Genomic DNA, 24135 nt, shown 5'->3' with positions numbered 1-24135 from the left:
GAAAAGAACATGCTCACAGATAAAAGCACAATTAGAGTTGAAAAAGAAGATGGGTCCGTAAAAGTCGTTAAAATAAAGCAATTATACGACGGCAATTTGAATTTACCAAACTGAGATTTTAATCCAGGATAAATACGTGTTACTTACTAAAGTCCGGATTTTAAGATACTATTAACATTATAACATAACATAAACAGATTGGAAAGGGTTAAACAATGGGAAAATCATTTAACAAAAATAAATATTAAGAAATAAGATTTAAAGGCATTTTAAAAACAAGGAAATACATTTTTCGCTAACAAAATATAATTCTTAATTGCTCAAAAAAAAAATTGAATTTCCAATGAGATAAAAGAGAGACTTAAAGAAATATATAAAACCGATTGAAATTTTGACAGAAAAATACGTGAAGCGTTAATAACTTCGTCCGAACAAGGTGTAAAATTTCGGAGCATTCTTGCAGCCTGGCCTAACACACTTCGTCGCTGGCTTGATCTCGGCTGGCTGGTTGAATGGGATACATAGGGATTTAGCTCCCATAGATGGAGCTCCAGGCTCCAGGTCTGCATCCTTCTTACTCAGCTCCTTAATCTCATCCTCACAGGGTTCATCTCCACAGAATGGAGCCTTAACGAATAAATTCAAGTTTTAATCCTATCACCCAAAGGACAAAAGAAAAAAAGATTTTGAGTTGTGAATAAAAAAATTGCAAGTATATTTTTATCTTTGGTATGAAATATTAAAAATCAACTAACCTGCAACAAACAGTTCTCATCTAAACCCTTCAAGAAATCATCAAAGTTCTCAACAACGCGAAGATGATTGGAAAGCTCGTTCCTAGCTCTAGCAAACATGGCAGATTGAATAGTATCCAGTAGAGCAGGGACATCATCCTCCAAACCACACTTTCTCATCTTGATCTTCTCACCGGTATCTCGTCTCACCACAACATATGCGCTCTCCTTCATATCTCTAGGTCCAACCTCTAGTCTGATGGGAACCCCCTTCAGCTCCCAGTGGTTAAACTTCCAACCCGGAGAATAGTTTTCTCTCATGTCAGCCTTGACTCGTACTCCAGCTTTGGTTAATCGTTCTCTGTATCCTTCACACTCAGCGTAGAGTGCCTCACGGTCCTGGGCAGACAAGTTTACAGTTACTCCGCAGGGAACAACTACAACCTGGAGACAAGCAACCTTCGGGGGTAGAACCAGACCATTGTTATCTCCATGTACCATGACTAGTACTCCGATAGTCCTGAAGTAATTCAACAATATTACAATGTGAAGCTGATCAATAAAATCATTTTCTTCAAAAAATCATGTAAAGGTTTAAGTTCAGCAATAAAAAGATGATAATATTTAAAGGCAAAACTTTTGTTCTTCAGAAAAATACAGAATCCCAGAAACCGCTTCTATAATCTTATTCCTTTTTGACATACCTAGTGGTTAGACCCCAGCTGTTCTGAAAGACGAACTGCTTTTCTCCAGTTTCCGGATTCTCGAAAGTGATATCAAACATCTTACTAAAGTTCTGCCCGAGATGATGCGAGGTTGCCCCTTGAATAGCCCGTCCTGCAGCGGAGATAAATGCTTCTACAGTTGTCGTGTAATCTCCACCTGCAAACTTTTCCTTCTCCGTCTTCTTGCCCCGGATAACGGGGATCGCCATCAACTCCTCGTAGACCCTCCTGTACAAGTCAAGGATATCCATAACCTAAAATATAAAGTATCTTGGCTCCGATAATTTTCTCCGATCCCAAAAAAACTGTTAACTTAAAAAGTGTACTGCAGTTTCAGGGAGGAATATCAACAAACTACATTCTGCTCAGGCTAAGTTTTGTTTATATTCTTACTAGAAATTATAGGTAACCTTTAATATGAAACAAAAATATGGGGGTTCGCTGGTACGAAGCTCTGTGGTGTAAACCAATGCTTTTTTCATTTCTTACCTCATCCTCTGCCTCTTTAAAGTTGGAGAACGCTGTGTGCCCCTCCTGCCAGAGGAACTCTCGGGTTCTCAGGAACGGCTGAGGATGTTTAAACTCCCATCTCTGAAACATATTTATTTCTTGAGAATATGAAATCTATAATATTATATATACTGTCTTTATTGTCAACTGTAATGTGAAACTTCTAGGAGAAAATTTGAATATTTTGTTTTCGTAACAAATAATACATAAATGATCTAATAAATTGACCGGGATTGGCCATCAATGTAACAATTTTACTCACCACAACATTATTCCACTGATTCAGTTTCATTGGAAGATCTCTGTAGGATTGGATCCACTTGGCGTATGCAGGATACATCACCGTCTCACTGGTAGGACGGATAGCGATGGGTTCCGCTAAATCAGTGCTTCCAGATCTGGTTACCCAGGCAACCTTAGCATTCAAATTTTAGATACAAAAATTTCAATTAGTTTCAATTTACTAGAGGCGTCTTAAAACTTTTTAGTAAAAATTTAGCTGTAAAAAATATGTTATATATCATATACAATAAATGATATACACAAATGTTCTATCAACTGGATTTGGTAATCAAGTTCACAAAAAGACTTAGGAGCTAATAAAAATCATAAATCATTTAATATGCCATTTTTTCAAACTATGACTTTCAAAACTTTTCGTGGTTAATTAAGAATTTCACCTCTGGTGCAAAATCACTGATATGCTTCTTCTCTCTCTCCAAGACCGCATTGGAAACGAAAATTGGGAAGTAACAATTTTCTACGCCGAGCTTTTTAATCTCTGCATCCAAAAAGTCCTAAAATAAAAGAACAGATATGTTGGATTGGTATTTCTTTAATAAAATGGTTTGTGTTGAATATATATGTAAAGTAAACCAAACCTTGATAGATTCCCAGATGGAGAATGCCCAAGGACGAAGGATGTAACAACCGGAGATATCGTAATACTCCATCATCTCTGCCTTGGTCAACACCTTAATATCAATATAATTAGTATCTTCGTCCTTGACTTCACATCTTAGGAATCGAGGTCTTAAAAATTAGCTGCAGAAAATTATGAATTAAGCAGTAAAATAGACTTACAGACTAATGGTATAAACCTTTGATAATTCATAGATTATTTGATCTAACAGAATTCTTAGTTTGAAATATCTAAGGTCTACGAAATTGGGTTGCAAAGATGTAAGTATCAGAAAATCAGAGTTTGTAGCAAAGGCTCAATTCCATTTGAATACCCGCAAAAAGAAAATATTAAGAAATTCACAAAAATAATGTTGATAAGAACTTAATTTGTGCTGTTCTTATCTATCAATTATCAAGTTCTTACTTAAAATCAAATATATTAATTACTCTCTGTTTACGTTATGAATCCCTCTCTGTCTCCATCCCCCACCTATGATTGATGCTGCACACTATTTTATATTATTTTATATTTTGTGATTAAGTATTTAATTCATAAATATTGTTTTTCTGCAGTAATAAATGGTTTGATTGATTTGAATCTTTTCTATTAATCTGTTACTACTGCGTGCAGACAGAATTATATCGCAACAGACTGTAAGCATCCAACCAAAAAGTTTTGCTAAATTTATTAAATTTGCGACTCCCCATTCCCCGCCTCTGAAGACTTTAAAAAACTGAAATAATTAAATACTTTATTTACCTGACTATACCAGTCTGCGAGGTTATCCTCCTTCTTAACCTCCATACCCAGCCTCGTAACCCCGGCGGCAGGGATGGCGGCAACAGGCTGAAATACAGGGGGTCCTACAAGGGGGTTCTAGGGACAAATTCAGGGGTTAACTTATTTCTTCAGAAGTTTTTTTTAGTTGAATTGGTTAGGCAAACCCAACTTTAAGAAATAATTTAATATTCCGTACTACAAAGTAACCCAACCAAAACATACAGAAACTGGTATGAGGATAAANCCCCCACCTTCCACACACACACTTTTTAAACATTAAAAACAATTACAAAACGAGAAACTATAAAATATGAACATGCAATTCCATATCTATTAAACCAGTTATTTGGTTCAGAGTAAAATGTTGATCTAAATTTATCATGTTTATTTTACTAATTCTATATTAACAGATTTTTTATTGTTCAACCTTAACATTTATCAACTCAACATTATTTGCTGTTTTTGAAGAAAACCAAACATTTGCGTGTAGAAAAATTATTAGCATTTAAATAAAAGTGTTAAAAAAGAATAACAGAAACAGTTTTTTTTGAGAAACTTCTAAAAAACTGGACAATTTTTTTCCAATTAAAATAGAAGGAAAATATAAAATAAGGAAAATATAAAATGAGAGGAGAAACATTTTCAAAGTATACAATACAAGAGAAAATAGCTAGTGCTGAGGAAAAATTAACAATGTGCTTAGCTAAACAAATTTTTTGCTTTTTAACTAAAAGAAATTTTTAGTTTTTTTCCCAAAGGCATTTCCCAAAGAATTTATTTCAGTTGCTAAATAAATGTTCTTGCCACAGCGTTAAAAAGTGTCATAACCTATCCTAAATTCGATACAGAAAGTTATTTTTATAGTCTGGCTCGTCATTACATTTAGGAAAATGCCTAAGGTTAAATTATGGCCATAATGAAAGTAACTAACAGCGAGAAAGTATCCATAAAACAAAGAGAAAATGAACATATATAGCAGAGAAAATAAATGTCTCATGAAACAAAATTATATAGTGCCAGCAACCGATGATAAGAGTCGACGGGAAAACACAGCTAGTGATTAATCTTTTTAAATTCTGCAAATATTTATAAAATTTGTATCGACTGTGTTCTACCGTGGATAGAAATTTAAGAATAACATGCAGGCTACAAACAGTGAAGTACAGTACATTGCAGTACAGTGCAGTACAGTACAGAGCTCCATTACCGACTAGTTCCCGTGATCTACCTTTTCCTTGGGTTTATCCTTCTTCTCAGGTTTAGATCTAGGCTTAGCTCCACCAGGTTGGTAATCCTTCCCTGTCTTCTCCTTATACTCCATCTTCAAGTAAACACGAGTTAGAAGTTTAGAAACCTACCGGGTTATGTTTATTTTGAAAAATTATACCTCCACCCATGGCTTCCATGTCATTTGACGGTTTAATGTGAATTCTAAATTCAGAGAAAATAAATGATTTTCTCAATTTTTCCAGATATATGAAATGATTATTGGAATACTGGGGGGTGTGGGAACTTTTTATAATACTTAACTACCCCTGTATTAAGCCGAATATCAAAATTCAAATTTTGATCTGTACGTTAGTTAAGTTCTTCTAAAAAATTAGGTTTTCTTGATTTATTTAAAAGTTTTAACCTTTAGATCTAGCAATATTTTAACAGCAGTATCTATATCCGCCTTGTCTGCCTTCTTCCCCTTTAGCTCGCGCACCTTGTCTCCCTGTGCCGTAATCTTGGCGTCCATATCTCCGGATTCAGCTGATTCTAGCGAAGGTGGTGACATTTTTAATTGTAAATGTATACCAATTTATCTAAAATAAATGTACGTTCTTAATCCCTGCTTAATGTTTATTTAGTTTCAAGAAAGTTAAAGTTAAAATTAAGTGTCAGTCTAAAGTTCCAACTAGCCAACCAACCGACCAGCCAAACAACCATCCTTACCAACCAACCAACCATCCAACCAACCATCCAACCAACCAACCACCCATACCAACCTTGCAAACCTTACCAACTATTCCAAATTACCAGTTACAGACTTCCAAACCAAAATATATCTTCCAATCACCAACAAGCATATAGATAGACTATAGAGTTTGTTATTCCTAAAATGAGTTATTTTCCCCGATTTTACTGTTAAAACATAATACTCATGCCATGTATTATTTATTTATAACCAAGAGCCGCTTGTTTTGGAACAAAAAGCTAACTTATTTATTGGCATGCACCAAACATTGAGAACAACAAAACAAAAACGAACCAAACCCTACCCCATCTTTTTATTCTACTTCGGACTTCAGTAATCATTACGTCTTATCATGCAGTTTAAATGCCACCACCTCTACCTAGTTTAGTATTGACAGGCTGTGCAGGCTTAACAGCCGGTGAGTTAGTGCTCTCAGGTTTCCATTCTTGCCCAGTTGCAGTTTTAAACTCCTGCTTTAAGGAGAGCAGTGTCTGAACAGCTTCCGTCACAGTGTTCTTATCAGCCTTCTCAGATTTAAGCTTCCTGACTAGATCTCCTTGTGCTCTAATCTTACCATCCAGATCTCCAGAACCTTCAGCTGAGCTGGGTACAGCTGCACTAGGAGCTGCAGATGCTGGTAGGGTTATCCCAAGCTTCCAATCCTGTCCGGTTGAGCTTTTGAAATCCGCCTTAAGTTGGAGGAGAATCTTGACAGCTCCATCAACCTCAGGTTTTGCAGCTTTATCGGCTTTCAATTTTCTGACAATCTCTCCTTGAGCTTCGAGCTTAGAGTTTAGCTCAGCAGGACTTCCAGCCGAGGAAGCTGGAGCTACAGAACCTGCTGGTTCAGGAGCTGATTTTTTACTAGATTTTCCAACTGATTTAGCTGCATCAGGTTTCCAATCCTTCCCGGTGCTTGCTTTATACCTAGCTTTCAAGTCTAAAAGAACCTTAACAGCCTCATCTACAGCAGATTTTTCAGCTTTGTCAGCCTTCAGCTTTCTAACCTTTTCTCCTTGAGCTTCTACATCAGCAGAGAGGTTGCTTCCGTCGTTAGCCGCAGGAGCAGCAACAGGTGTTACAATCTTGACAGCAGACTTAGGGGCAGCCTTACCCTTAGACTTTACAGGAGCAGGCGCAGGTTCTGATTTACCTGGAGCTCCGTAGCTGGAGGGAGTTCCGTCAGGGATAGCAATTAGAACTACAGGGCGGGACCTTCCAACACTTTGATTGTAAGGTTGATATTCAAGATCACAGATGAAATATCCGCGTCTTTGAATCTGAACCATGTCCCCTTTCTTTAGGTTCCTGAGTTCAGGATCTCCTAACATCTGAATCTCGTGTTTACTTTTAGGGTTTACAAAATTCTTGAAATCATCATCCTTGTCAAGAATAGGTTTACTGATGATATGATCGTAGTAGATGAGTACAGCAGGAGTGAAAGGAGAGTTCTTGTCATCCTCGCACAACCAGGTCAGCTTGAGAGTTTTCTTGAAATCTTTATTTGATGTATTATCCTCGGCATCAACAGCGGTAACCTTGCCGTTGGATTTATGAACTTTCTTGATTGCAAGGTTTCCCCAATTAATGAAGGTTGCATTCTCTCCTTCCTTCAACTGCTCAGCATCAACTCCGTCTATGGTGAGGTTGGGTCCAGTCCAAACTGTTTTCTCTCCAACTTCCGGGTTCTTAGGATGTCTGGGTGAAGAGTGGGAGGTTAGTTTAACACCAGATACATGAACTGGAACATGGTAGGTCATATCTACAGTTGTATGCCGGGGAACTATAGGATCTAGAACCTTCTTATTGAAAGCCCAGATTTTGTCCCACTCCATGAAAACAACTGATCTACTGGATCCCTGAGCAATAATAAACTGCTGTAGGGCCTCGACAGTTAAACCTCGTCTAAGAACTCCTCTAACTGTTGGAAGACGGGGATCATTCCAACCATCAACTACTCCAGTATCAACCAGCCAGGTCAGCTTACGCTTAGACATCACAGTGTTAGTTAGGTTTAGTCTAGCATAAGCCCAGATATAAGGTTTACGGAGTCCTAGAGCATCAATAAACCAGTAGAATTGATCATCTCGGTCCATATATTCAGTAGTTCTTAAAGCATGTGTTACTCCTTCAATACTGTCGACAACAGGACACGCAAAATCATAGGTTGGGTAAACTTTGTATTTGGTTCCAGTAGCAGGATGTGGTTCAGGTTTGCATCTGTAGATTGTAGGATCACGAAGACATCCGTTCGGAGACTGCATGTCAATCTTAGCTCTCACTGCACATTTTCTTCCCATATCACTTCCCTTCTTCATTTCCTCCCACATCTTCATGTTTTTATCTACAGAATTATTTCTGTTCTTGGACTCAGTCTTAGCGTCCCTCTCAGCCTTCATTGTCTCAGCATCTGTATCATCTACATAGGCATTACCATCCTTGAGCAGTTTATCGCAGTATCCAAGAATAGTTTCAAAATGATCTGAAGTTCTGCTGAAGTGATCATATTTAACCTGCAGTAATTTCAAATCTTCCAGAATAACCTCTTCGTACTCCTCTTTCTCCTTGGCAGGGTTGGTGTCGTCGAACCTCATGATCAGCTTACCCTCGAAGCTCTCCTTGTAATGATAGTTGAGAAGAGCAGCTTTAGCATGGCCAACATGAAGATAACCACTAGCCTCAGGAGGAAACCTTACAATCAGTTTTCCTTTCTCAGCTCCTGGTAAATCAATAAACTTGCCACCAGCACTCTCTTCCTTCTTCTCCTTCCCAGGATCATGCATAGGAGCAGCCGCAACCCGTCCTTCTGTGGGTAGATCCTTGAGTACTGATGCACACTCAGTGCGAGCTTGCATCATTTTAAACCATCGGAGAAGGTTAGGAGGAGCTTCATTCTTCTCCACAAGCCATAGCCAGTGAGGAATTTGAACCAGTGAACCGAACACACAGTAGTCGGCAATAGTAGCGCCTGAACCCACTAGAAAGGTTGCAGGTTTCAGCACAGTATCCAGGTACTGGAATCCCTTGATCAGCTCGGAGTTACAGGAGAGGGGTCCGAGGCAGAATGAAAGCCAATGATCAACCTCAGTTTTCTGGAGGATACCTGCTCCGTACAACTCAGCAGTCTCAACTTGCCGGGCCATACATCTGATTTAATATAATATTGAGAAATCTTTCATGTTTTTTAAATTCAGTTTTGTTAGTTGGGTGGGTGGGAGAGAGAAAATGAGAAGAGTAAAAGAAGTTAAAATAACGTAAAAAAGATGCAGTGCATATTTGTATAACTGAACAGGCAAAGGATCAGAAATTTGTATATGGTGTCTAATAAATATCATTAACAGAGGTTTCTTTTCAATTATTAGAAGATTTTAGAAAGAGATCATTCATAATTACATTTTATTTACAAGAGAGGGAGGTTAAAAAAAAAGTTCCTGAAATTGGAAAATTATTCGTACAGAGCATGTAGGACAGGGCTTATTAGAACAGGTTTCATTTTAAATATCATCATAATTTCCTTTTAGTTCCAAAATCATTTAACTAATATATTTCTGGCATACTTCATAACATATATCATATATTTCTGGCATAATTCATACTATATATATTTTTTTTAGCAGTTTAATTAAAATCTATTTTTAAATATATCTTTGTTTATTTGATAAAAATATATTTCTTCCTTGACCCTACCTTGCAGCTCCTTCAGAAGTTGTTGATCCGATAGATCCTCCCTCCAAGGTGTAAGACGTGTTATCCCCCCAGGTTAGAGAAATTTTAATTCGTCCCTCCACTGCTTTAGCTGTTATCAAGGCACCCACAGGAGGACATTTTTTACTTGCTTCCAACTTCGTCATTCTGAAAAATTAAGTTTTATCATGATCTTTCTGGAACTCATCATATATTCTAAGGAACTCTTTTTGTATTCTAGGTTTAACGGTTTGAAGTCCTTTCTCAAAATGTTTCTCCGTCACAGTATCGGAGAGGGAGGATTCCTCCAGAGCAGCCAGGGCTGATTCATTACAGAGGGCAGCCAGCTCTGCTCCGCTGTATCCAGAGGTAATCTCCGCTATACGATCCAGGTTTAAATCTTTAACTGGCATTTTTCTTGTATGGATTCTCAAGATATGTTTCCTTGTCTCTAGGTCTGGGAGAGGAACGTAAACAACCCGGTCCAACCTTCCAGGACGGAGAAGCGCTCGATCCATCATGTCCGGTCGGTTGGTGGCAGCGAGCACAGTGACTCCGACTAAGCTCTCAACCCCGTCCATCTCGGTGAGAAGCTGAGCTAGAACTCTTTCACCGACCTTGGATCCTCCCTCACCTCTAGAAGCTCCCAGAGCATCTATTTCATCAAAGAACACAATGGAGGGAGCAACAGCTCGGGCTCGACGAAATAAGTCTCTCACGGCTTTCTCGCTCTCTCCAACCCATTTACTGAACAATTCAGGACCTGAAAAAATTTTATGTATACATATTTTAAAATCTTAAATCTAAATGATATCTGGAAGGTTATAAATGAAATCTTTTTTTAAAAATAGATCCAACTTCTTAACAAATTTAGAGTCAGGAACAGAACATTCTTAGACTTCAAGAGCTAACTTCAAATGCCCCCCCCCCTCCAAAGAAAAAAAATGCTCTACAAATTTATTTAATTTCCGCCCGAGACAAAAACTTCTACAATATTGTTTATATTATAACAGTTCATATGTTTCCACGTGGTCTTAGTTCAGCGATAAAAAAATTTTTTTGACACTTGAGATAATGCAAAACTTTTTGCTGACAGTAGAAGAAATGATTTTTGTGAAAAACTTTATACCCATTGCCAGTGCTTAGGATCTGGATCCGTTGGATTCGTAGGATTTTGGCTTCCTGGATCCGGATCCAAGGGGTAAAATATCAACCAAAAACTACAAAAAAAATTTTGTTTATAAAGCCCAAATCTGAACTTTTGAAAAAAGAGATTATAAAAATTATCTCATTTCTGAATGGTTCATCATGTTTTAGAATAAAAATAAGCGAAAAAAAAATAAATCAAAAAATTTGAAAATTATTTTTTGTCAAAAAAAATCAGTAAATCTTAAAGAAATGACCTGTGCGGATCCAAGATCCGTATTCGGATCCGGATCCGGATCAGCATCAAAATTAAATGGATTCTAAGCTTATAATCGTTATCTAATTGATTTATCTGAGAGCATTAAATTTGATGTTACTCTAAAGTCGGATATATTACGTTCAATATGTTTTACCTTTGATTGAAAGGAAATTAAGCCCACTTTCATTCGCCAGAGCCTTTGCTATCATAGTCTTACTACAACCTGGTGGACCGTACATGAGAACCCCTTTAGGGGGCTTAATACCCATTCTCAGGAACACTTCAGGGTGTTTAATCGGCCAATCCACGGCCTGGTTCAGCTTTAGCTTTAAATCCTCTAACCCTCCGATGTCTGACCAGGATACTGAAGGAATCTCAACCTGAACCTCTCGCATTGCACTTGGTTTAATTTGACTCCGAGCACCCCTCATATCAGACATATTGAGAACTCCGTTCCGCTGAAAGAAATTATATTAGTTATTACTAGTTATTACTTTATAGATATTAGGGGGTTGCAAAGAGGTGGTAATAGGGGAGTCATAATAGATAGATAGATAGATAGAATATTCCTACCTCCTGTGCTGCAAGTGTTGCGGTGCCGTACAGTGCACTTAAATCAGCTCCCACAAATCCATGAGTTTCCTGAACAGTATTTTGTATATTAAACAAAATAAAACATCAAGCTTATTATAATTAGCTTGATATCAAATTATATGATTTGNTTCATTCTTATACTTTTCACAAAAACTTCATTGATTTTCCCTTAACAATTTCCGATCAGCGCAATCAAATATAACTTCTGGGAAAAAGAAATATATTTCTAAAAAGGGGGGAGGGGAGAAAAATTATTTTTCGAGAAAACATAAACCCCTGAATGAAATAAAAAAATGGCTTTCTCTATCAGATAAGTGGATTGAACGGAAAAATATATGGGCTTTGGGTATTATTGATGAGAGACGATATTAGATAATTCATTTAATCTTTTTTTCTAACATTAATGCTTCCTCTCAGCTGTACAATTGTTTTAACCATATTATTTAATTTAAAATCAGAAGACCAAATTCACGACAAAAACTGAAATTGAGCCTTCAGGTCGTTATATCTAAATATTTTTAAATATCATTAAAGTCTCATCCTGTGTGGGTAACTCTGATTAATGTCTAAAGGGGGGGGGGTCAGAATATATACAAAAAGAGAAGATACAATACAGATAAGGGGCTGTTTTTAAAATTTTTCCCAAATTTGAGACTGGCAAGTTGTTAGACAAAGTCTGAAGGTAAATGAAAAAAGTACATTTCTAAGATCAATCAAAAATTGTGAACAGTCCCTTGAATTCCTTGAATTATGTTGACACTACCTAATCACCCTGTTCTTTAGCACTTCAAGCTAAAGCTCAGACAAGAGAACCTTCCAAACAAGCAGCAGGGGGTCCCAGAAAAAATGGTCATTAAACTGTTCAGTCAATTTTACAAAATTAGCCGTCGTCCATCTTTCAGGCAAACCTTTAGAAACATTTTTGTAAAGTTTATTGACGTACAAATAGAACAGAAAAACCAACAAATGAAACCACGTGACAGAAAATTAAACTTGAATGAATCAGCAGTTTTAAAGTCGGACAACAAAACCTATTCTGTCATTGAAACCTATTGCATTTAATCTATGTACAGTTCACAGTTTACAATTTTCGCTCTAACAGCAGCAGGGTTACAACTTCCTTACAAAGGATGAGACTACCTGAAACTCATAAAATATCACGACCAAAGATAATTAGGTTTGCTGCATTGAAAAATTAATCTTTTAATTACTTATTTAATGATTAATAAAAGAAAAAAATAAGTTTACAGTTGCAGAAAATCATGAAAATTCCGTACAGCCGTCTCTGAAGTCTCAATCGTTGTGAGTAATCTTTTTATTTATTTTACAGAAAGTTTGCAGTACAATTGTACAGATTTACTGTTTATACATGTAATAAATGCCATGCTCTTAAAAGTTTGTCCCACAAACTGTACCAATCCAGGCTCAACCAGTCCACTATCCAACATAATTAAGGCAATCATGTTATGTATTACAGCACAGTTGAAATAGGCGCATTTAAGATGTGGGTATTTTTAGGATTAGCGAGGATAGATAACGTAATTAAGCTATCTCCACACATGTTTAAAAGTTGAATGTATGTAGTAAAAGGATTTAAGATAACCATGCCACGTATTCATTTGAAACGCAGTTCAAATGAATAATGGGTTTTTACGTAGAAGTTTACAAACATAGATAATTAATAATGTACAATGTACTGCAAGTTTATAGAATAACCGAATATTTATTACATACACATTACGTAATAAACTGTACACAATAAACTTACACAATGAACTCTACAAATTTTGAACTGTACACAATGAACTGTACACAATTAACTGTACACAATGAAGTGTANCCCCCTGTTCTCTCTAGACCCGTAGAAGTTATGTTTATAAGAAAAAATCTTCGGTTTCTTTTAAAGGCTAGTTATCTAAACTGTTCTGAAAATAAACTAGTTCCAAAGATTTGCAAAATTAAGGTGTTCAAAGATAAGATTAAAGGAAGAGACCGGCAATGTATTGGTAGCTGAAATGAGAATGCAATATTGAGGAGAACATTTTAGGATTCATTTGAGATATATAAAACATTTGTTCTAATGATGTATAATTACTGAGTTAGAGCGCAAAGTCAATGTTCAAAATTATCCATTTGGGTGGTTACAATTTGAGAATCAATTGAAATTCTCTCAATAAATCAATTATTTCTTTTAACCATTATATTGAATATCTTATACTTTATAAATTTGTTCGCAGATATCTTCAAATTCTTCAAATATCGTCTTTCCAAAATAAAAATTCCAGGAAATCTACAGGAAACGTTTGTGAACAATTATCGACATAACAGAAACTAATAACTGAATAAGATTATTTATTTTCGATGATAATAGTTAATTTTTATTTTCTCAACCTGTGCCTTAACAACTATTTAGTTTACTGCATAATTTTTGTTACATTTTTCGGCGTCGTTATTTTATGATTTTTTAAAATCATTCCTGAAAAATGAACAATCTATGGGGATTTTAAAGGTTGGATTTGCTCTCTTGCTGAGCAAATATGTATCATAAAAACGTCTCATTGGTCTCAAATGATTCCTAAAAATTTTCCCCACAATACTACATTCATAGTTCAACTACCAAACATTGCCGGCCACTCCTTTTAAGGGAAGGGGGCAAAAAGCCCCCCCCCTAGCTAGTAGTTCTGCATGATTTTAAACTAACCCTGTAACCTCGGTGGTTTACCAGGCTGATTTTGTATCATCATGAACTGGCCGGGGGTATTCCAGTTTATACCAGATACTCGATTACTGCTAAAAACTAAAACTGCAGTAAGTGACAGAATACAAATTTTTGGCATAGAGTGTGTCTTTAAAATGGTTAAAGACTGAGCGTAAAAAACCTCGTTTTCGACATTAAAACTATGTACCTTTTTACAAATTGGGATTTAAAAATGTTTAAAGATATTTATATATGTTTAAAAAAAAATGAAAAAAAGATAAATAGTGAATTGACCCTCTAACATGAATTCTGAAGTTTCCTTCCCAGCTCCGGGTTGGGTTTAATACTCCTGCTCTAGGGTATTCAGTGACCCGGAGATAAATCGATTTTACTTTTTTGAAACACGATTGTTTCGTTTTGAAAACGACGAAGAAAAACACGAAAAACGAAACGTTCGTTTTAGAAACGACAGTTTTTGAAAAAAGATCATTTTTTAAAAACGATTGTTTTTTAAAAGTTCGTCGTTTTTAATGTGCGACGATCGTTTACGATCGTTAACGACTACCCTTCGGCAACGATCGTTAACGACCTTTTAAAACAAAATACATTTTTTGGTTGGAAATTCTATAGACAATAAATCCCTTAGATCCTTAGGTTAAAATTGAAATTATTTTCATAAATTTTCAAAAACGACCGTTTTTCTTTTTTCAAAAGTTCAAAACGAGCGGTTAGTTTTCAAAAAATATTGTTTGTTTTTTTAAATAAAACGAAAAACGATAGTTTTTTCGATCGTTTTTTAAAAGGTTTGAGAACCCCACCCAGACAGAAGGTTCAGGATCAATCTACAGGGTTAGCAACTAAGGATGATACTTTAATGAAGACCTACACCAATACAAATAAAACTGACTAATGTTGGACTTTAACATGTTATAATTCATGAAACAAGTGTATAGCTACAGGAAACAAGTGTACAGCTACAGGAACAAGTGTACAGCTACAGGAAACAAGTGTACAGCTACAGGAAACAAGTGTACAGCTACAGGATACAAGTGTACAGCTACTGGAAACATTAAATGCAAGATAAAAGACTATAAACATTTTGTAAAGTCGTCTTTATAAGTGTTTTCTTTTGGTGGGTAACTCTGTATTACATTAAATAACGATGCTACCAAGAGAGGATGCTACCAAGAAATGATGCTACCAAGAAAGGATGCTACCAAGAGAGGATGCTACCAAGAAAGGACGCTACCAAGAAAGGATGCTACCAAGAAAGGATGCTACCAAGAAAGGATGCTACCAAGAAAGGATGCTACCAAGAAAGGATGCTACCAAGAAAGGATGCTACCAAGAAAGAATTCAATCAAGAAAGGATGATAAAAGAAAGGATACTACCAAGAAAGGATGCTACCAAGAAAGGATGCTACCAAGAAAGGATGCTACCAAGAAAGGATGCTACCAAGAAAGGATGCTACCAAGAAAGGATGCTACCAAGAAAGGATGCTACCAGGAAAGGATGCTAACAGGAAAGGATGCTACCAAGAAAGGTTTTTTTAAATAAAAAGTTAGAAATCTATGAAGCTTTGAAAAATTTCAATATTACATAATTTTCTTTAAAATCAGTAAAGCGTTAAAATTATCATTTTTAGATTGTCATGCTTTCACTTCTGCAAAATACATATTTTTAGCATAATGGACTGAATAATGTTAATCTAAACGAAAAATGTTAAGTCATCCTGTACCCTGCCCCCCCCCTTTGCTCCTTCTTCTATATGTTTTACAGTGAGAACCAGAAAAGAATAGGAAGACGAGTATCACTTTTTGACTATTGTCGTCTTCCTATTCCACGTTAACTGCTCAATTTCAATCTGAAATTTATGAGTTTACTTCTGTTAAAAGAGCTAAAGACGTGATAGATAACTTCTCCTACTGTAAATTAAAAATTCTTATCTAAATTGTGTCAATCAATTGCAACAAGTCATCTGCACTTAAGTCCAAGAAAATGCGCACTTGCCGATGTACACACTAAAGAAAAAATACTTAACAATTGTCTGAAAGTCTTATGAGAATAAAAAATATTTTCTGTTGTAATTACCCCCTCCCCCCCCCCCCAACATCTTTAAAGTAATAAAGTACTAAACTCCTAAATTGTATCATGCAAGGTTGATAAAAAATGTCAGACTGAATTTCAAACACACATCTCCAGTCAGCATTAACATACGTAATTGTAGAACTTACACATAAATGGATTTTTACATTACGCTTACAATCCCTTTAATTTCGAATTAAAAATCTATTCCAATTAATGAATTTTGTCATCAGTAAAATGGAATATTAATTGCTGATTATTGACCTTTGATTATTAATTTCATGCCAAAGGGTTATTATTACATCAATTAAATGATAAGCTTTGTTATGTAAACACAATTATAACACTCTGACAACTTTGAATTTAATTCAGTTTTTATTTAACTATCTTAAGGCATTAAAGATCTCTGAAAATTGTTAAAATGAATTTTTAATATGTGTACTCACACGTGCATGAGTCTTACAAATACATTTCACAAACTCTGATTTTCTATCCTTATATCTTTACAACACGTTGTTGTAGAACTTAGATATTAACAACATTGATATTTTTTAACTCAAATAATCTAAGTTTGAAATTTCCAGGTTGCAAAGATAAAGGGATTATAAATTTTCTGGCAAAGATTCAATTCCTAATCGTTGCATAATTCCTTTCAAAACTCTAGATGTTGTACAATAATTCTTGCAACTTAGGAACCCCCTAATTTGGTGTTGGGAACTCTTTGATTTAATACAATGTCTACTTTGCGCAGAATCCCTTTAATCTCTTGCACATGGAACCCTTTAAAAAAATCGTTAACGGTTAAAAATCGTTAACTGCTTTTAACGACATTTAAGAACATCAAAACGCGTTAAATTTTTTTATTTTTAAAAAAGATTTCATGCAATTTTTATCAGAAAATAACGAAGTATACCGTTTTTAGCTATTTAGTTAACGTTTTTAACTTTTAATTTTTTTTTTCAAAAACGGCTGATCCGTTTTGTTAACGATTAACGGTTTTAGCCGTTCGTTAACGAACTCTTCCGTTAATTTTCGAAAACCTCTGTTTCGTTAACGGAACTTTGCCCAGCCCTGACCATTACTACACCAGGAACTGTTTAAATATTTCCAGGAAGAATGAGCAGACAAACTTCTCTTGTGTTTTACTCAAACCATCACAGAGTTCAGTTAAACCCTTATAATTAATCCAACTAACAAATTACTGAATCTTTTGTTCTTGAGTAAGGGGAAGCAAAAATGGAACAAGAATTTGACAAACAGAAAGTTTGAAAGTGAAAGGCAATAACATAGGCAATAAAGATGTAGGTAAAGAAAGTAGCAAGTTGTATAATTTATAAGGTTTACGGACGTAAAGGAAGTTGGAGGGGGGTCAATGCGCCAGACTAAACTCCTAAAAAGGGGAGGGGTGGGGAAGGGGGGCGAGAGGCGTGAGTGGCAACGTCCTTTCAATCTAATTTCTAGAAATCCATTTTAAAGCTGAATATCAGACAATTTAACAGAATTTTAGGAACAGCTCAAATATTTTTGATTTCCCATCATCGAACAAAAAGTTCATAATTTCAAAATTCCTTCGGTAAATTCGATATCTATCTATATATACTTTGCTTGTCTATTGTTTGCTTGTATCCAATAAACGTCGAAACGGCTGAACCGATCGGGCCCACATTTTCTGTCCCAAAGGAAGGTTTATAGATGATCCTAATTTCAAAAATTTGCCTCCAACAAAATTTGATTTTATAAATCCGCGAGTTTTTTGTTTTACAATGTATACAATGAAAAAAAATATTCACATTTAATATACATGATGGACGCAGAGCACTTTAAAAACCTTTTTAATTACAAAAATTTTTATTTTTTATGTTTTACCCTTACCCTTACCCCACCCTTTTAAAAAAACCTTTGGACTTAATATTCTAACGGTTTGTGTAGTTTAGGGTAGAATTGACTGGTTTATGTTGCAAGGTTGTATAATATATTTCCGTGGTCGAGAGAGGGGAATCCCAGATCAATTAACCCTTGACTCTTGACTACATCCCCAAAAAAAATTCTTTTCTTCAAATTTTCAAAATTAGCTGAATATGATTAATATCATATAAAAATTTAAAAATATTGTAAAATTTAAATAAAATAAATTGTTAAAGTTGAAAAAACCCTTTACTGATGTCAGGGGACGGGGGGCTGTTACAACAAATTAGGATTAAGGAAGCTTAAAGTTGAATTTAAAGATACTAAACTCTATTTTATATTTCGCACGATCTCAGCTTGAACCCACAAATTATCCGGCTACCCCTCACACCCTCCCCCCTCTCCCCCTACCCCTCTTTTGACTACAGAAATATACAGTTTCAGAACTTACAATTTTATTTGAAACTTTAATTTAAAATTAATTCTTAAACTTATTTTCTAATATTTCATTCAGATAAAAAGAATGTTTTTTATTACTCACCTTGTAGATAAGTTTATACACTGATCCCTTCCATTTGAATAAAATTTTGTTGAAGCATCCGAAACTGCTGGCATTCGCCACATCACCAGTATAGGATACCGTCATTTCCGTACAACACTAGTCACTGTAGGCCGATTACGATACAACACTAGTCAATCTAGACCGAATTCGGTAAAACACTAGTCACTGTATGCCAAATTCGGTAAAACACTAGTCAATCTAGACCGAATTCGGTACAAGACTAGTCAATCTAGACCGAATTCGGTAAAACACTAGTCTATCTAGACCGAATTCGGTACAACAACAGTCAATCTAGACCGTATTCAGTACAACAATAGTCAATTTATACCGAATTCGAAAAACCCTAATAAACCAAGGGCGAGTTCACAAAATCACATTTACTCGATAACAATGTAATTATTTAAATGAAGTTCGCTCACTTTTTATTTCTTATGTTTTATGTCGATCTAGACGCTTTTGTTGATTCATTTTTTCTGAAATGGTTTTTAACTATAAGATATTCTAATAGTAGGCAAATCCAGTTAATGCTTTTAATACAGGGTTCCCCACTATGGATTAGACTTCAGAGACAACTGTACGGAATTTATGCAGCTGATGTTATGATTCCATGCCACTGTAAACTTCTTTCTTTTTTTTGCGAAATCATTGTAAAAAACATTAAAAGACGACATTCAAGGCAGAAGACTTTATTTAAACTTGGGATCGTCATATTTGTCGTCTTTGCAGTCTCATTCTTTGTGTGTAACCCTATAGTAATTGAATAAAATGTATTGTCAGATTGAATTCATTTTCATGGAGTTCACACAGTACACGAGTGCAGTACACTGTAGCTTTCCGGTATAATTTTTAATTAGAAAAAAAAGAATTTCTCCGTCGTCGATGTTTATTCACAGGTTTAAAGGATATCGTTGTCTTTTAATTTTTCTTTCGAAAATATGTATTTAAAGAATTACAGCTGAACACTGCAAACATAATGGATATTTGATACTTTAATATTTTCATATTGATAAACGTCATAAAAATACATATATATACATTGTACACAGTCTTGTATTACTCATGTTCAGTAAATCAAGATTCAAAATATGAGCACCGTGAATATGTTTTTATCCCAAAGTAAAAATTTACCTGCTTTGGGTGTTTCCTTAGTTTAATTTTTGTACCAGGTAAAGAAAGTAGCAAGTTGTATAATTTATAAGGTTTACGGATGTAAAGAAGTTGGAGGGGGGTCAATGCGCCAGACTAAANTAAAATGTTTAGTATAACCTTTAAGTTAAAAATGCCAAATCATTTGGTCAACATATGACAACCACTTTACAAAAGACAATTACGCAGAAATAAGTTAACGCTTATGTTTGCTTTTTTACATGCTTTGTTTCTTCTACTCCGACTCCTTCTCCTCTATTCCCACATTCTTCACTGGCTAATTTTTCTTCTCATTTTCCATATTCTTCACTGGCTAATTTTTCTAATTCTTCTCTAGCTAACTTTTCTCCCTAATTTCCTCATTCTACACTAGCTAACTTTTCTGCTTATTTTCCGTATTCTTTCCCTAGCTAACTTTTCTCCTCAATTTCCTCATTCTTATCAAGTTAGCTTTTCTCCTCATTTTCCGTATTCTTTCCCAGCTAATTTTTCTCCTCATTTTCCATATTCTTCCCCCAGTTAACTTTTCTCCACATTTTCCATATTCTTTCCCAGCAAACATTTCTCCTCATTTTCCATATTCTTTCCCAGCTAACTTTTCTCCTCATTTTCCATATTCTTTCCCAGCTAACATTTCTCCTCATTTTCCATATTCTTTCCCAGCTAACATTTCTCCTCATTTTCCATATTCTTTCCCAGCTAATTAAACTCCTCATTTTCCATTTTCTTTCCCAGCTAACTGTTGTCCTTATTTTTCATATTCTTTCCCTAGCAAACTTTTCTCCTCATTTTCCACATTTTTTCCCAGCTAACTTTTCTCCTTATTTTCCTAATTCTTCCCTTGCAAACTTTTCTCCTCATTTTCCGAATTCTTCCATAACTGACTTTTCTCCTTATTTTCCTAATTCTTCTCTCGCTAACTTTTCTCCTCATTTTCCTAATTTTTCCCTCCCAAATTTTTCTCCTAAATTTCCTCATTCTTCCTACTAAATGACAAATTATTTAGTTTTTTATTTTATCCATTTATCATTAAATTGAACTCTTCAATGTTGAATACCATAGGTATTAAAATATGAAGTCTGCAGTAGATAAAATAGTCTGAGTTTAAAATACTAAAGATGTACCTTCAAGTTGCTAGGAGGAAGAGATTAGAAGTTTTGAGTTTGTTGCAAAGATTCAATTTCTTTAATCTAAATTTTAAATGATTTTACAAAAAAAAAATCCTAAAATCAGATTAAATAAGTATTAAAAGTACTATTATTTTTGGACAGAAATTTTCTCTTGATCGAGAAGGTTCAAGCCTTTTTAAAATAAGCCAAAATAATAATTTTAAAGGTTATTTTTTAATGCGTATTAATGGTTATTCCAAAATGTAACTGGCTTTTTGACTGAGCACAATAATTACTTTATTCCACTGCTATAATAAAATTTACTACAGTGATAACCAGAAAACTCTGAAAAAGGAAGACGACCTAAGTGTATTTTATGGTGTTTCAAAGCAAATAGTTTTACTAGACACTTATTAAATCACTAATTAAGTGAAATGGGTCTGTTTAAACTGTACAATTTCTGCGTACCATGCTGATTGGACCATTTAAAGCCATATCTTCTGTCTGAAAGTCGTCTTCACATTTCAGAGTTTTCAGGTTATCACTGTATAAGTATGAAGTAAGTATGAATGATGAGATAGGTGTAATCTCTGTTTGAATGTTTGTATGTCCGATCATAACCGATTTGCATGAAATTTTGATTAGAGAACTCGGGAGAACCAAGGAATTTTCTTAGTTTGGTTTTGAGATGCTAAGTTGGTTGGATCTAAAATCGTAATTTACAACCAAGCGCGGGTAAACTATTAAGTACCGGCCCTGGGTTCTCAAGCGCGGGTATAGATAAAATTCACAATTGTTTAGTAAAACAAAACTAACGTCTTATTCTTTATTTTTTAAAAATGAACATTTTTTCTCCCAAAATACGTATTTAAAAGGTTAATTATGTCTTTTTTTTGCAATAGAATCTAGTGCCAAATTGTCATTTTTTGTGACACCTTGTCGTTCAAATTGAACACTATCATTGACAGCTATATTGAACTTGTCTCTTTTAAAGTATCAACTCTTAAAATTAATTTAATAAATAAAACCTTTAAAATAATAATCATGAAAGAATTGTCCAGTTTTGAGCTAATATAGATAGATATATACATAGATAGATAGATAGATAGATAGATAGATAGATAGATAAATAGATAGATAGATAGATAGATAGATAGATAGATAGATAGATAGATAGATAAATGGAAAAATGGATAAATAAATATTTAGAGTATCTACATAATAGTTGAATTTCGAACAAGTGTCCGAGACTGCATATACGTATTACGTACATAATGTTCACAGATTTTTGATCAAATTCTGATTTTCAATCAAGTGGTTTTCTATCAAGTGGTGTTGTTGCGTGTAGATAAATAAATATGGATAGAAATCAAATTTGATGATAGATAGATGAACAAGATCTCTCTTGATGCAGAGAGTGCAGTTTAAACTTTAGCTCCGGGGAAACCATAATTATATAGATAGGTATACCAGGACACAAACCCAACCATACCAAACTAGATTCAAACAAATTCAACCAAACAAAAACAACCATACCAAACCAGACCAAACTATACCAAACCAGATTCAACCAAATTCAACCAAACCAAGTCCAACCATATCAGACCAGACCAAACCAAACCAAACCAGATTCAACCAAACGAAACCAGATTCAACCAAAGCAAACCAGATTCAACCAAACCCAAACAGATTTAACCAAACTAAACCATATTCAATCAAACCAAACAGATTCAACCCCACCAAACCAGATTCAACCAAACCCAACAAGATTTAACCAACCAAACTAAAATCAACCAAACCAAACCAGATTTACACAAACCGAACTAAAATCAACCAAACCAAACCAGATTTAACCAAACCGAACATTTTCAAACAAGACCCACAAAGTCAACTATAAATTTATCAAACAAAACGTATCAGAACCAAACTCGACCAAACAAGATCCCTGATTCCTGAATTAAAACAACTAAACTAGATTAGATTTATCCAACCCCTGTTTTATCAAACAATAATCAAACCAAATAATCAAACCAATCCTTATATAATCAGACCCAATTTAATTGAACTTAAGCCCCAAAACAAACCCAAAATTTAGCAATCACAACCTTATCGATCAAAGCAACCCAAACTAAGCCAAGAAATAAACCCAACGAACAGATTCAGTAAAAACATGAGATTTGCGTTATTTTACATCAACAAGTATAATCTTGATTTTTCAAATTATGGTCAGGTTAAAAAATAAGTAAACGTGAAATTTGCACACACATTTTTTTAAACGGTAGGATAATGCTTTTTCCATATTTTCTACCCTAAAACATGAACCCTGTGCAGTGTGCTGCAGTGAAACCACGCTAAACCCGGTCTAATTTTTTTTTTCTTATGTCATCAAACCTAATTCAAAGGAACTGAGTCTTTGTCACAAACTAAAATTTTCTAATCCTTACATCTTTGCATCCCAATGTTAAAGGTCTACACTATCAAATTGCAAAGATATAGGGATTAAAAAATCAGAGTTTGTGGTAAATAGTTGCAATTCCTAAAAATAGAGTAAAATTTACGACAACGGATCCCTTCAATGTTTAATGTTTACCCACTTGAAACAATTAATTAACTAGACTACAAGGAGAGTATTCAGATTTCAACCAGATATTCAAATAATTTATCATCAACCAAATATTTTGGTAAAATATCAGAAAAAAGCGTGGGAAACAGAAATTTCAATTCTTCCTTTTAATTACGAAATACAGCTAAGGATTTTAGAATTAAATATCGTTTTTATTTACAAAAATGTGTACATTAATTATTTCTATTTTTTAAAGATTGAATCAAAGTTCTGGTCTAATTTTTAAGGAAAANAATATACTAAGAAGAAAGGAACTAGAGAATTTAAATAAATTTTCCATAAAAATTAGACCAGAACTGAAAATTGCGAATTTTCTAATTACAATTTTGCAAATTTTAGATTTCGATAGAAATAATTTAAATACACATTTTTGCTTTTCTGAACTTTTGATTTTGAGAGAAAAAAGATTCGCGGATTCTTTTCGGGCCATTGAAGTACAAAAAAAATTACAAATTTTCAAAAAAAATTAAAAAACACCATACAGGAGAGTTGCACCAGGCGCCGCAAATCACACTTTTTTTGACACACCCTGTATGTGCCTAAAAATGTTTAGGGCACATTTAAAGAAATAAATGAATCCGTTCCAAATTACGCAATCCCATAAAAGTAACTTTTAAAAAACTACTCTTTCTGAATTTAACCGCAATAAAAAGGATTGTCGATTCTCCAAAGTATAGATAAATATTTTTTTTTAATTATTAATTTTACTT

The 24135-nt window shown here is 34.6% G+C and overlaps 2 protein-coding genes across 2 annotated transcripts; both read right to left on the bottom strand.

Annotated features, from left to right (window-relative positions):
- Positions 1-267: 267 nt before the first annotated feature.
- Positions 268-9559, bottom strand: LOC111710546 (bifunctional glutamate/proline--tRNA ligase). The gene is made up of 12 exons (XM_023484652.1): positions 9301-9559; positions 5993-8760; positions 5287-5414; positions 4882-4974; positions 3633-3719; positions 2851-2943; positions 2650-2766; positions 2232-2384; positions 1949-2050; positions 1439-1713; positions 756-1254; positions 268-627 (listed from the first exon to the last, which is right to left on the bottom strand). Exons 1-12 carry the CDS (start codon positions 9462-9464, stop codon positions 415-417), a joined length of 4692 nt encoding a protein of 1563 aa, XP_023340420.1. The 5' UTR covers positions 9465-9559; the 3' UTR covers positions 268-414.
- LOC111710540 (spermatogenesis-associated protein 5-like) lies at positions 9464-11356 on the bottom strand (the record flags this gene model as incomplete). Its single annotated transcript, XM_023484645.1, has 3 exons — positions 9464-10060; positions 10857-11160; positions 11276-11356. Coding segments are annotated over 3 exons (972 nt in total), but the record flags the coding sequence as incomplete, so codon positions are not given.
- Between the last annotated feature and the right edge of the window lie 12779 nt (positions 11357-24135).

Source organism: Eurytemora carolleeae, unplaced genomic scaffold (assembly GCF_000591075.1).
Source record: "Eurytemora carolleeae unplaced genomic scaffold, Eaff_2.0 scaffold490, whole genome shotgun sequence".
NCBI classification, from domain to species: domain Eukaryota; kingdom Metazoa; phylum Arthropoda; class Copepoda; order Calanoida; family Temoridae; genus Eurytemora; species Eurytemora carolleeae.
The sequence above is the reverse complement of the archived record's forward strand: the minus strand, read 5'-3'. Positions and strand labels throughout refer to the sequence as shown.

Excerpts from the sequence above, each read along its gene's own strand:
- LOC111710546 (XM_023484652.1), bottom strand. The coding sequence starts at position 9,464 with ATGACGAAGTTGGAAGCAAGTAAAAAATGTCCTCCTGTGGGTGCCTTG. Across the intron at positions 2,767-2,850 it reads CCATCTGGGAATCTATCAAG|GACTTTTTGGATGCAGAGAT; the intron begins GTTTGGTTTACT and ends CTTTTATTTTAG. Across the intron at positions 2,385-2,649 it reads TCAGTGATTTTGCACCAGAG|GTTGCCTGGGTAACCAGATC; the intron begins GTGAAATTCTTA and ends TTGAATGCTAAG.